Source organism: Bombina bombina, chromosome 2 (genome assembly GCF_027579735.1).
Source record: "Bombina bombina isolate aBomBom1 chromosome 2, aBomBom1.pri, whole genome shotgun sequence".
NCBI lineage: Eukaryota > Metazoa > Chordata > Amphibia > Anura > Bombinatoridae > Bombina > Bombina bombina.
The window spans coordinates 493,008,772-493,022,849 of record NC_069500.1 but is presented as its reverse complement, the minus strand read 5'-3'; the positions used below and the strand labels follow the sequence as shown (position 1 = coordinate 493,022,849).

The 14,078-nt window shown below is 42.3% G+C and overlaps 1 protein-coding gene across 1 annotated transcript in view; it reads right to left on the bottom strand.

Moving 5' to 3' along the window:
- The window catches only part of POLE (DNA polymerase epsilon, catalytic subunit), a 571,199-nt gene that overhangs the window by 244,785 nt on the left and 312,336 nt on the right, over positions 1-14,078 (bottom strand). Inside the window, exons 32-33 of the mRNA XM_053702214.1 lie at positions 9,147-9,290; positions 3,064-3,204 (exon numbers count right to left, since the gene is read on the bottom strand). Coding sequence (XP_053558189.1) covers positions 3,064-3,204; positions 9,147-9,290 — 285 coding nt within the window. The remainder of the gene's footprint in view (positions 1-3,063; positions 3,205-9,146; positions 9,291-14,078) is intronic.

Sequence of the window (14,078 nt, the reverse complement as noted above, 5' to 3'; positions counted from 1 at the left end):
AACTTCTGGAATAACCACAGGAGATTTAAATACCTTATCTAAACGTTTAGAATTAGTATCAAGAGGACCAGAATCCTCTATTTCTAAAGCAATTAATACTTCTTTAAGTAAGGAACGAATAAATTCCATTTTAAATAAATATGAGGATTTATCAGCATCAATCTCTGAAACAGAATCCTCTGAACCAGAAGAGTCATCAGAATGATGATGTTCATTTAAAAATTCATCTGTAGGGAGAGAAGTTTTAAAAGTTTTTTTACGTTTACTAGAAGGAGAAATAACAGACATAGCCTTCTTGATGGATTCAGAAACAAAATATCTTATGTTATCAGGAACATTCTGCACCTTAGATGTTGAAGGAACTGCAACAGACAATGGTACATTACTAAAGGAAATATTATCTGCATTAACAAGTTTGTCATGACAATTAATACAAACAACAGCCGGAGAAATAGCTACCAAAAGTTTACAGCAGATACACTTAGCTTTGGTAGATCCAGCACTAGACAGCGATTTTCCTGTAGTATCTTCTGACTCAGATGCAACGTGAGACATCTTGCAATATGTAAGAGAAAAAACATATAAAGCAAAATAGATCAAATTCCTTATATGACAGTTTCAGGAATGGGAAAAAATGCCAAAGAACAAGCTTCTAGCAACCAGAAGCAATGAAAAATGAGACTTAAATAATGTGGAGACAAAAGCGACACCCATATTTTTTAGCGCCATATCCACATTATTTGGCGCCTATATGCTTTTGGCGCCAAAATGACGCCACATCCGGAACGCCGACATCTTTGGCGCAAAATAACGTCAAAAAATGACGCAACTTCCGGCGACACGTATGACGCCGGAAACGGAAAAGAATTTTTGCGCCAAAAAATCTGCGCCAAGAATGACGCAATAAAATGAAGCATTTTCAGCCCCCGCGAGCCTAACAGCCCACAGGGAAAAAAAGAGTCAAATTTTTGAAGGTAAGAAAAAATGAATAATTCAAATGCATAATCCCAAATATGAAACTGACTGTCTGAAAAATAAGGAAAGTTGAACATTCTGAGTCAAGGCAAATAAATGTTTGAATACATATATTTAGAACTTATAAACAAAGTGCCCAACCATAGCTTAGAGTGTCACAGAAAATAAGATTTACTTACCCCAGGACACTCATCTACATGTTTGTAGAAAGCCAAACCAGTACTGAAACGAGAATCAGTAGAGGTAATGGTATATATGAGAGTATATCGTCGATCTGAAAAGGGAGGTAAGAGATGAATCTCTACGACCGATAACAGAGAACCTATGAAATAGACCCCGTAGAAGGAGATCACTGCATTCAAATAGGCAATACTCTCCTCACATCCCTCTGACATTCACTGCACGCTGAGAGGAAAACCGGGCTCCAACTTGCTGCGGAGCGCATATCAACGTAGAATCTAGCACAAACTTACTTCACCACCTCCATCGGAGGCAAAGTTTGTAAAACTGAATTGTGGGTGTGGTGAGGGGTGTATTTATAGGCATTTTGAGGTTTGGGAAACTTTGCCCCTCCTGGTAGGAATGTATATCCCATACGTCACTAGCTCATGGACTCTTGCTAATTACATGAAAGAAACAAAGACTGAGTAATCTTACTCAGGCTTTCAAAGTTAGGGCAGCATTAAATACATGGGAGGCACAGTGAGGATTGTACCCAACAAGTTCCCATTGCTTAAAAGCCACTACTGCTCTACTGAAGAGACTGACATGGACTATGGCTACACCCCGGGACAAAGCAGAACAAGCTTGCACTGCTGAAAAATAAAATCTTGCTTGAAGAATCTTCTTTCAAACAACTAAACGTTACCATCTCCTTGCTCTTAACGTAGGCAAAGAGAAAGACTGGGGTTGGAGGGAAGGGAGGTGATATTTAACAGCTTTGCTGTGGTGCCCTTTGCCTCCTCCTGCTGGGCAGGAGTGATATTCACAATAGTAATTAGATGATCAATGGACTCACCGTGTCATTAGAAAGAAAATTCTCCATCAGACTCAGATTAGTGAGTTTCAATACAAGGAACATATTCCTAAGAAGCAGTGGATTTAGTAAAACTGCCGCCATATATTATTTGGCCAATACAGACATAGCTTTTTATCTTGCCAGCAGGATCGGTCACACAAGGCAAATGTAGGATCAGTTTTGTGCTCAGGGTTGCACAAATATATACAAACAATTTCATTTAAAAGCCCATACTGAAACAGAGCCACAAAAGAACAAAAAGCATTTAAAACATGAACCTACCATTTAACATGACAATGTCCAGGGCAGTCAGCAATGGAGTCTGATATAGATTCATATAACGCTGCTTAAACAAATGCAGCAGTGTACATGAAGTGCATCAGGGACTTATGGTGGGAGAAAGCTGCAGACCCAGTATTTAAGAAGAACATCAAAAGTGCAGCAATCTAACATCAAGAGGAAACTGTAAAGCAGCTTTCTCTGAACAGACACGACAATATAAGCGCACTTACACTGCTTCCCCAGCCAGCTAAGGACTAGAAAGTCCCGCCGGGAAGCTTTCCCAGTAGTCCTGATATTCACTTTGCAGTCGCCAACCTGAAGGTTGAACAGAACAAGCAGTAAGAAGGATAGGAGGAAAAGGAGTTATCTATTAACAGGTCAATTCTGTCCACTCCCCCAGGTTTTTTTTTTTTTTTCACCTGGTAAACAAAACCCATGGAAGAACCAAGGTAAAATACATGCTTGATGTTGTAATGTTTATCCGCATTGTGCAAGGTTAAAGAATGCGCAAGCTGGCAAAACCGTGCAATCCCATTCAAATTAAAAAGCAGCTGTAAAACCCTGTAGTTTGAAGCAGCAATCCTTGTCTTTCAAATGAGTTGTTGCATGTCTGTCCAACTATCATCGAATTGTTGTAACAATGCCTGGCAAATTAGAATTTAGTCTAATTTTATGTTGCATCTATTATTTATATGGTTTGATATTTTAGACCTATTTCTTTTCTGCATAAATTAAAAGATGGTAAAAAGGGGGGAAAAAAAAATAAAATTTAAAAAAGCAGCTGGTACCTGTGTCTCATACACTCCCTCAATGTCAGGTGCAGACAGGTCTGCATTTATCTCATTAATGTGCTCCTGATACATATCTTCTGGCACTGCATATTCATATAAACTGTAGACTGGGTTGGAGCGAGGAAGAATCCTATTAACCTAAAAACAAAAAACAGAATTTATGTTTACCTGATAAATTACTTTCTCCAACGGTGTGTCCGGTCCACGGCGTCATCCTTACTTGTGGGATATTCTCTTCCCCAACAGGAAATGGCAAAGAGCCCAGCAAAGCTGGTCACATGATCCCTCCTAGGCTCCGCCTACCCCAGTCATTCGACCGACGTTAAGGAGGAATATTAGCATAGGAGAAACCATATGGTACCGTGGTGACTGTAGTTAAAGAAAATAAATTATCAGACCTGATTAAAAAAAAAAACCAGGGCGGGCCGTGGACCGGACACACCGTTGGAGAAAGTAATTTATCAGGTAAACATAAATTCTGTTTTCTCCAACATAGGTGTGTCCGGTCCACGGCGTCATCCTTACTTGTGGGAACCAATACCAAAGCTTTAGGACACGGATGAAGGGAGGGAGCAAATCAGGTCACCTAAATGGAAGGCACCACGGCTTGTAAAACCTTTCTCCCAAAAATAGCCTCAGAAGAAGCAAAAGTATCAAACTTGTAAAATTTGGTAAAAGTGTGCAGTGAAGACCAAGTCGCTGCCCTACATATCTGATCAACAGAAGCCTCGTTCTTGAAGGCCCAAGTGGAAGCCACAGCCCTAGTGGAATGAGCTGTGATTCTTTCGGGAGGCTGCCGTCCGGCAGTCTCGTAAGCCAATCTGATGATGCTTTTAATCCAAAAAGAGAGAGAGGTAGAAGTTGCTTTTTGACCTCTCCTTTTACCGGAATAAACAACAAACAAGGAAGATGTTTGTCTAAAATCCTTTGTAGCATCCAAATAGAATTTTAGAGCGCGAACAACATCCAAATTGTGCAACAAACGTTCCTTCTTTGAAACTGGTTTCGGACACAGAGAAGGTACGATAATCTCCTGGTTAATGTTTTTGTTAGAAACAACTTTTGGAAGAAAACCAGGTTTAGTACGTAAAACCACCTTATCTGCATGGAACACCAGATAAGGAGGAGAACACTGCAGAGCAGATAATTCTGAAACTCTTCTGGCAGAAGAAATTGCAACTAAAAACAAAACTTTCCAAGATAATAACTTAATATCAACGGAATGCAAGGGTTCAAACGGAACCCCCTGAAGAACTGAAAGAACTAAATTGAGACTCCAAGGAGGAGTCAAAGGTTTGTAAACAGGCTTGATTCTAACCAGAGCCTGAACAAAGGCTTGAACATCTGGCACAGCAGCCAGTTTTTTGTGAAGTAACACCGACAAGGCAGAAATATGTCCCTTCAGGGAACTTGCAGATAATCCCTTTTCCAATCCTTCTTGAAGGAAGGATAGAATCCTAGGAATCTTAACCTTGTCCCAAGGGAATCCTTTAGATTCACACCAACAGATATATTTTTTCCAAATTTTGTGGTAAATCTTTCTAGTTACAGGCTTTCTGGCCTGAACAAGAGTATCGATAACAGAATCTGAGAACCCTCGTTTCGATAAAATCAAGCGTTCAATCTCCAAGCAGTCAGCTGGAGTGAAACCAGATTCGGATGTTCGAACGGACCCTGAACAAGCAGGTCTCGTCTCAAAGGTAGCTTCCAAGGTGGAGCCGATGACATATTCACCAGATCTGCATACCAAGTCCTGCGTGGCCACGCAGGAGCTATCAAGATCACCGACGCCCTCTCCTGATTGATCCTGGCTACCAGCCTGGGGATGAGAGGAAACGGCGGGAACACATAAGCTAGTTTGAAGGTCCAAGGTGCTACTAGTGCATCCACTAGAGCCGCCTTGGGATCCCTGGATCTGGACCCGTAGCAAGGAACTTTGAAGTTCTGACGAGAGGCCATCAGATCCATGTCTGGAATGCCCCACAGCTGAGTGACTTGGGCAAAGATTTCCGGATGGAGTTCCCACTCCCCCGGATGCAATGTCTGACGACTCAGAAAATCCGCTTCCCAATTTTCCACTCCTGGGATGTGGATAGCAGACAGGTGGCAGGAGTGAGACTCCGCCCATAGAATGATTCTGGTCACTTCTTCCATCGCTAGGGAACTCCTTGTTCCCCCCTGATGGTTGATGTACGCAACAGTTGTCATGTTGTCTGATTGAAACCGTATGAACTTGGCCCTCGCTAGCTGAGGCCAAGCCTTGAGAGCATTGAATATCGCTCTCAGTTCCAGAATATTTATCGGTAGAAGAGATTCTTCCCGAGACCAAAGACCCTGAGCTTTCAGGGCTCCCCAGACCGCGCCCCAGCCCATCAGACTGGCGTCGGTCGTGACAATGACCCACTCTGGTCTGCGGAATGTCATCCCTTGTGACAGGTTGTCCAGGGACAGCCACCAACGGAGTGAGTCTCTGGTCCTCTGATTTACTTGTATCTTCGGAGACAAGTCTGTATAGTCCCCATTCCACTGACTGAGCATGCACAGTTGTAATGGTCTTAGATGAATGCGCGCAAAAGGAACTATGTCCATTGCCGCTACCATCAACCCGATCACTTCCATGCACTGAGCTATGGAAGGAAGAGGAACGGAATGAAGTATCCGACAAGAGTCTAGAAGTTTTGTTTTTCTGGCCTCTGTCAGAAAAATCCTCATTTCTAAGGAGTCTATTATTGTTCCCAAGAAGGGAACCCTTGTTGACGGGGATAGAGAACTCTTTTCCACGTTCACTTTCCATCCGTGAGATCTGAGAAAGGCCAGGACAATGTCCGTGTGAGCCTTTGCTTGAGGAAGGGACGACGCTTGAATCAGAATGTCGTCCAAGTAAGGTACTACAGCAATGCCCCTTGGTCTTAGCACAGCTAGAAGGGACCCTAGTACTTTTGTGAAAATCCTTGGAGCAGTGGCTAATCCGAAAGGAAGCGCCACGAACTGGTAATGTTTGTCCAGGAATGCGAACCTTAGGAACCGATGATGTTCCTTGTGGATAGGAATATGTAGATACGCATCCTTTAAATCCACCGTGGTCATGAATTGACCTTCCTGGATGGAAGGAAGAATAGTTCGAATGGTTTCCATCTTGAACGATGGAACCTTGAGAAACTTGTTTAAGATCTTGAGATCTAAGATTGGTCTGAACGTTCCCTCTTTTTTGGGAACTATGAACAGATTGGAGTAGAACCCCATCCCTTGTTCTCTTAATGGAACAGGATGAATCACTCCCATTTTTAACAGGTCTTCTACACAATGTAAGAATGCCTGTCTTTTTATGTGGTCTGAAGACAACTGAGACCTGTGGAACCTCCCCCTTGGGGGAAGTCCCTTGAATTCCAGAAGATAACCTTGGGAGACTATTTCTAGCGCCCAAGGATCCAGAACATCTCTTGCCCAAGCCTGAGCGAAGAGAGAGAGTCTGCCCCCCACCAGATCCGGTCCCGGATCGGGGGCCAACATTTCATGCTGTCTTGGTAGCAGTGGCAGGTTTCTTGGCCTGCTTTCCCTTGTTCCAGCCTTGCATTGGTCTCCAAGCTGGCTTGGCTTGAGAAGTATTACCCTCTTGCTTAGAGGACGTAGCACCTTGGGCTGGTCCGTTTCTACGAAAGGGACGAAAATTAGGTTTATTTTTTGCCTTGAAAGGCCGATCCTGAGGAAGGGCGTGGCCCTTACCCCCAGTGATATCAGAGATAATCTCTTTCAAGTCAGGGCCAAACAGCGTTTTCCCCTTGAAAGGAATGTTAAGTAGCTTGTTCTTGGAAGACGCATCAGCCGACCAAGATTTCAACCAAAGCGCTCTGCGCGCCACAATAGCAAACCCAGAATTCTTAGCCGCTAACCTAGCCAATTGCAAAGTGGCGTCTAGGGTGAAAGAATTAGCCAATTTGAGAGCATTGATTCTGTCCATAATCTCCTCAAAAGGAGGAGACTCACTATCGACCGCCTTTATCAGATCATCGAACCAGAAACATGCGGCTGTAGCGACAGGGACAATGCATGAAATTGGTTGTAGAAGGTAACCTTGCTGAACAAACATCTTTTTAAGCAAACCTAATTTTTTATCCATAGGATCTTTGAAAGCACAACTATCCTCTATGGGTATAGTGGTGCGTTTGTTTAAAGTGGAAACCGCTCCCTCGACCTTGGGGACTGTCTGCCATAAGTCCTTTCTGGGGTCGACCATAGGAAACAATTTTTTAAATATGGGGGGAGGGACGAAAGGAATACCGGGCCTTTCCCATTCCTTGTTAACAATGTCCGCCACCCGCTTGGGTATAGGAAAAGCTTCTGGGAGCCCCGGCACCTCTAGGAACTTGTCCATTTTACATAGTTTCTCTGGGATGACCAACTTGTCACAATCATCCAAAGTGGATAATACCTCCTTAAGCAGAATGCGGAGATGTTCCAACTTAAATTTAAATGCAATCACATCAGGTTCAGCCTGTTGAGAAATGTTCCCTGAATCAGTAATTTCTCCCTCAGACAAAACCTCCCTGGCCCCATCAGACTGGGTTAGGGGCCCTTCGGAAATATTATCAGCGTCGTCATGCTCTTCAGTATCTAAAACAGAGCAGCCGCGCTTACGCTGATAAGTGTTCATTTTGGCTAAAATGTTTTTGACAGAATTATCCATTACAGCCGTTAATTGTTGCATAGTAAGGAGTATTGGCGCGCTAGATGTACTAGGGGCCTCCTGAGTGGGCAAGACTCGTGTAGACGAAGGAGGGAATGATGCAGTACCATGCTTACTCCCCTCACTTGAGGAATCATCTTGGGCATCATTGTCATTATCACATAAATCACATTTATTTAAATGAATAGGAATTCTGGCTTCCCCACATTCAGAACACAGTCTATCTGGAAGTTCAGACATGTTAAACAGGCATAAACTTGATAACAAGTACAAAAAACGTTTTAAAATAAAACCGTTACTGTCACTTTAAATTTTAAACTGAACACACTTTATTACTGCAATTGCGAAAAAACATGAAGGAATTGTTCAAAATTCACCAAATTTTCACCACAGTGTCTTAAAGCCTTAAAAGTATTGCACACCAAATTTGGAAGCTTTAACCCTTAAAATAACGGAACCGGAGCCGTTTTGAACTTTAACCCCTTTACAGTCCCTGGTATCTGCTTTGCTGAGACCCAACCAAGCCCAAAGGGGAATACGATACCAAATGACGCCTTCAGAAAGTCTTTTCTAAGTATCAGAGCTCCTCTCACATGCGACTGCATGCCATGCCTCTCAAAAACAAGTGCGCAACACCGGCGCGAAAATGAGGCTCTGCTTATGCTTTGGGAAAGCCCCTAAAGAATAAGGTGTCTAATACAGTGCCTGCCGATATTATTATATCAAAATACCCAGATAAAATGATTCCTCAAGGCTAAATATGTGTTAATAATGAATCGATTTAGCCCAGAAAAAGTCTACAGTCTTAATAAGCCCTTGTGAAGCCCTTATTTACTTGCTGAATAAACATGGCTTACCGGATCCCATAGGGAAAATGACAGCTTCCAGCATTACATCGTCTTGTTAGAATGTGTCATACCTCAAGCAGCAAGAGACTGCACACTGTTCCCCCAACTGAAGTTAATTGCTCTCAACAGTCCTGTGTGGAACAGCCATGGATTTTAGTGACGGTTGCTAAAATCATTTTCCTCATACAAACAGAAATCTTCATCTCTTTTCTGTTTCTGAGTAAATAGTACATACCAGCACTATTTCAAAATAACAAACTCTTGATTGAATAATAAAAACTACAGTTAAACACTAAAAAACTCTAAGCCATCTCCGTGGAGATGTTGCCTGTACAACGGCAAAGAGAATGACTGGGGTAGGCGGAGCCTAGGAGGGATCATGTGACCAGCTTTGCTGGGCTCTTTGCCATTTCCTGTTGGGGAAGAGAATATCCCACAAGTAAGGATGACGCCGTGGACCGGACACACCTATGTTGGAGAAAACACAATCAAAAACAGGTTGTATTGACTACCCCCAAAGTGTGTGTATGCAGAGTAATAGTACTCACCTTGCGGTACACAGCTCCTTCTTCTGGTTTGGGGACACGCTGATTTACATAAAATAGTCGAGGAATGTTGAGTTTTATGCAGTGCAGGTCACTGCCAATAACAGCCCAAAGACGGAATAGTCCTGGCTGGCTACTCTCACCAATCTTAAAGACAAAAGAAATCAGTTAGGATTGTTAGGAGGGCAAAAGACAAATTTCTAATATATAAATTTCTTCAATTTGAGTCACAGCACATAAGGCAGAACATAATTTAATATACAGTATTTGACCTAATATTAAGCCAAACAATCTGTTCCTGAGATCCCTTAAAGGGGCACTGAACCCATTTTTTTCTGATTCAGATAGAGCATGCAATTGTAAGCAACTTTCTAATTTACTTCTATTATCACATTTTCTTCATTCTCTTGGTATCTTATTTTGAAAAGCAAGAATGTAAGTTTAGATGCCGGCCCATTTTTGCTGATTGGTGGATTAACTTAACAGACCAATAAACAAGGGCTAGCCAGGGTTCTGATAAAAAAAAAATAGCTTAGATGCCTTCTTTTTCAAATAAAGATAGCAAGATAACAAAGGAAAAATAATAGGAGTAAATTAGAAAGTTGCTTAAAAATGCATGCTCTATCTGAATCACGAAAGAAATAATTTGGGTTTAGTGTCCCTTTAAGAGCTTACAGTACATTTCCTCCAGTTTTATTAGCCAAGTCAAAAGTAAAAAGCAAGTTAAACAAAAAAGGACTGTCTGAGAATGTAAAGGGATTTAACTACTAAGTAAATCTGCAAATAAAAGTGAAGGAATTCTAGACATGTGTTCATAACAAATTAGGGTGGTTCTAAGGTCTAGAAAGAAGCTGAGAAAAAAAAAAAATAGAATAATAAATAGATAAGGGTAATAAATAAGCATAGGCATTACGTGAGAACAAACTCAGCCCTGAGGTAAATGAAATGCTCAAACGAGAAAAAAAGCACAATTAGAATTATATACAGACTCACAGTAACACAATGAAACGACTAAAGAGGGAGGGTTTGCAAGACAAAGCACCCAGGCTAAATATTCATTCTGCTAGGAGTGTGCATCAAAATGTCCAAAACTGGGCAAAGGTTGCAATAAGGAATACAAGGTACAGAAGTAAGACCGCTTTGTACCATAAGGGAACTGAAAATAACCTTCAACTAAGCCCTCATACAAAAATGCAGTACTACAGAATTACTGAAAATGTAAAGGTGGAGAAAAAAGGAAGGAATCAAACACATATGTTCATTCTACAGGAAAACAATGGGTAATATGACAACTATACTGGTAAAAAGAGCAGGTCTCTAATTTGCCAAATCAATAAGCTAACATAGGTGAGAAAAACAAAGGCCAAAAGGAAACATCACTGCATGTAGAGCTGCTTGGTGTGCCCTTTTTCTGAACCTGAAGAACAGAAGGGTGACATTGTGTCTGGTCACAACAGAGGTGATCCAAAACCAAGAAAACTGCCAGATGCAGTGACTAGTCTACAAAGTGAATCACTTGTTAAACAATGTATGCTTACCTGATCAATTCTTTCCTTTCCTGGCATGGAGAGTCCATGATTCCATTCAATTACTGTTGGGAATTCAACTCATGGCCACAAGGAGGCGGCAAAGACACCCCAGCAAAGTTTAAGTATCCCTCCCACTTCCCATACTGGCCAGTCATTCAGTCGAAGGAATAAGGAAAGAGAAAGAGAAACACTAGGGGTATAGAGGTGCCTGAAGAATAAGAAAACAAAAGCCACCTTAAAAAAATTACATAAGGGCGGGTCGTGGAAAGAAAATAATTTATCAGGTAAGCATAAATTTTCTTTCCAATGGCATGGAGAGCCACAATTACATTCAATTACTGTTGGGAAACTAATATCCAAGCCAGAGAGGACAAAGAATTCACAGGGAGGGAGAACTAAAGGTAGGCGGACCTAAACTGAAGGCACAACTGCTTAAAGCACCTTTCTGCCAAAAGAAGCCTCAGCTGAGGCAAACCCATAAAATTTTAAAATTTTTGAAAAAAAGGTATGCACAGAGGACCAAGTAGCCGCCCAACAGATTTGTTCCATGGAAGGTTCTATTCTTAAAAGCCCCTGAAGAACAGCACAGGTAGAGAGAGCCATAATCCTCTCAGGAGGCTGATGCCCAGCTTCTTCATAAGCCAAACGAATGACACTCCTCAACCAAAAAGAAAAAGGAGTAGTTGCAGTGGCCTTTTGACCCTTGCGCCTACCGGGATACACCATAAGCAAGGCAAAAGATTGCCTAAAATCCCTGGAAGCCTTGAGATAGAACTTTAGAGCATGAACCACATCCAGGTTGTGCAACAAACGTTCCTTCTGAGGAGGATACGGACAAAAGGAAGGGACTCCAATCTCCTGATAAATATTGCGGTCCGAGACCACCTTGGGAAGAAATCCCAATTTGGTACGTAGAAAAGCCATATCCACATGGAAAATAAGAAAAGTAGATATCACCTTGTAAGGCAGAGAATTCTGAAAACTCTACAAGAAGAAGAAAAAGCCAAGAAAATTTTCCAAAACAGATTAATATCAACAGAACGCACAAATGGAGACTGTTGCCGAACACGAGGAACTAGATTAAGGCTCCAAGGAGCAGCAACGGGATTAAACACAGGCCTGATTCTGACCAAGGCCTAAACAAAGGACTGAACGTCCGAAAAATTGGCTAACCTCTTGTATAACAAGAACTCTCACCTTGTGCCAAGGGAAACCTCTAGACTCTCACCAGGATAGATAAGTACGCCACACCTTATGGTACATCCAGCGAAACACCGGCTTACGAGCCTGGATCAGAGAGTCAATGACCCCATCTGAAAAACTTCTTTTAGACAGGTTCCACCCTGATGGTTGATATGAACCACAGATGTTATGTTGTCCAATCAAAATCTGATAAACCGGACAGAACTCAGTTAAGCCACGCCATCAGAGCATTGTAGATTGCTCTGAACTCCAGAAAATGTACTGGGAGAAGGGTTCCTTCGATAAACCCAAATCCTGAGCTCTTAAGGGACCCCATAATGTACCCCAGCCTGAGAGGCTAGCATTCGAAGACACAATCTAACAAGATGGTCTCAAAAAACACATGCCTTGAGCCAGAAGAACCTGACAGAGCCGCCAAGCGAGAGATTCTCTTGTGTGGTTGTCTAGGACAATCCGTTGAGATAGGTCCGAATGATCACCGTCCTTTGAGCATACATAGTTGCAAAGGACTCAGATAAGAGAGAGTACAAGGAATAATGTTCACGGAGGCCACCATGAGACCAATTATTTCTGTGCACTGCACCAATGAGGGGCGTGTGGAGAATTGAAGGGAAAGACTGGCAGAGAGAATATTGAACTGTCCGACATTTGTCAGGTAGATCTTCATGGAGATAGAATCTAGGATTGTCCCCAAAACAAAAAACCAGACCCTGGTATTTGGAACCAGGGAACTCTTGTCCAGATTTCTCTTTCCCGGTGAAGGCAAAGAAGGGACAAACGAGAGTCTGAGATCTTGCCAAAAAAAAGATGGAGCCTGAACTAAGATATTGTATAGGTACGGTGCCACAGCGTTCTCTGAAATTTGCTTACCGTTAAAAGAGCCCCTAGCATCCTTGTGAAGACTCTGGAAGCTAAACTAGGCCAAAAGAAAGGGCTATAAATGGAAAGTGTTCGTCTAGAAAAGGTAAACCGCAGAATTTGAAAATGTTCTCTGTGAATAGGAACATGGAGGTAAGCGACCTTCAGGTCTATAGTGGTCATGAAAGACAGGATCGGATAGTCTCCATCTTGAAGGACAGAACCATGAGAAAACTGATGAGGCACTTTAGATCCAAAATAGGGAGGAAGGTTGCCTCTTTCTTGGGAACGACGAAAAGGTTGGAATAAAACCAGTAAGCTCTGATCTGCCGGAGGTACCAGAACAATCACTTCTCAGTAAAGAGAGATCCTTTATGCAGTTTAAGAATGCATCTCTTCTCGCCGGGTTTGAAGATAGGCTTGATAGGAGAAAGCTGCCTTTTGGAGGGCAAGACTAGAAACCTATCTAGTATACTTGGGAGACTGAATTCACCACCCAAGGAAACAGAATGTCGAGAATCCAGGAAGCTGCAAGAGGACACCCACAGCAGAGCTGTCCACATAGCTCCTCCCCCAACTGCCACCCCCAGTCATTCGACCGAAGACAAGCAAGAAAAAAGGAGAAACTATAGGGTGCAGTGGTGACTGTAGTTTAAAAATAAAAAACACCTGCCTTAAAATGATAGGGCGGGCCGTGGACTGGATACACCACAAGAGAAATAAATTTATCAGGTAAGCATACATTTTGTTTTCTCTTGTAAAGGTGTATCCAGTCCACGGGTTCATCCATTACTTGTGGGATACCAATACCAAAGCTTTAGGACACGGATGAAGGGAGGGACAAGGCAGGAACTTAAACGGAGGGCACCACTGCCTGTAAGACCTTTCTCCCAAAAATAGCCTCCGAAGAAGCAAAAGTATCAAATTTGTAGAATTTAGAAAAAGTATGAAGCGAAGACCAAGTCGCAGCCTTACAAATCTGTTCAGAGGCCTCATGTTTAAAAGCCCATGTGGAAGCCACCGCTCTAGTGGAATGAGCTGTAATTCTTTCAGGAGGCTGCTGGCCAGCAGTCTCATAAGCTAAGCAGATTATGCTTCTCAGCCAAAAAGAAAGAAGTTGCCGAAGCCTTTTGGCCTCTCCTCTGTCCAGAGTAGACAACAAACAAAGCAGATGTTTGACGAAAATCCTTTGTAGCTTATAAATAAAACTTTAAAGCACGAACCACATCAAGATTGTGTAAAAGACGTTTCTTCTTTGAGGAAGGATTAGGACATAATGAAGGAACAACAATCTCCTGATTGATATTCTTATTAGATACTACCTTAGGAAGAAACCCAGGTTTGG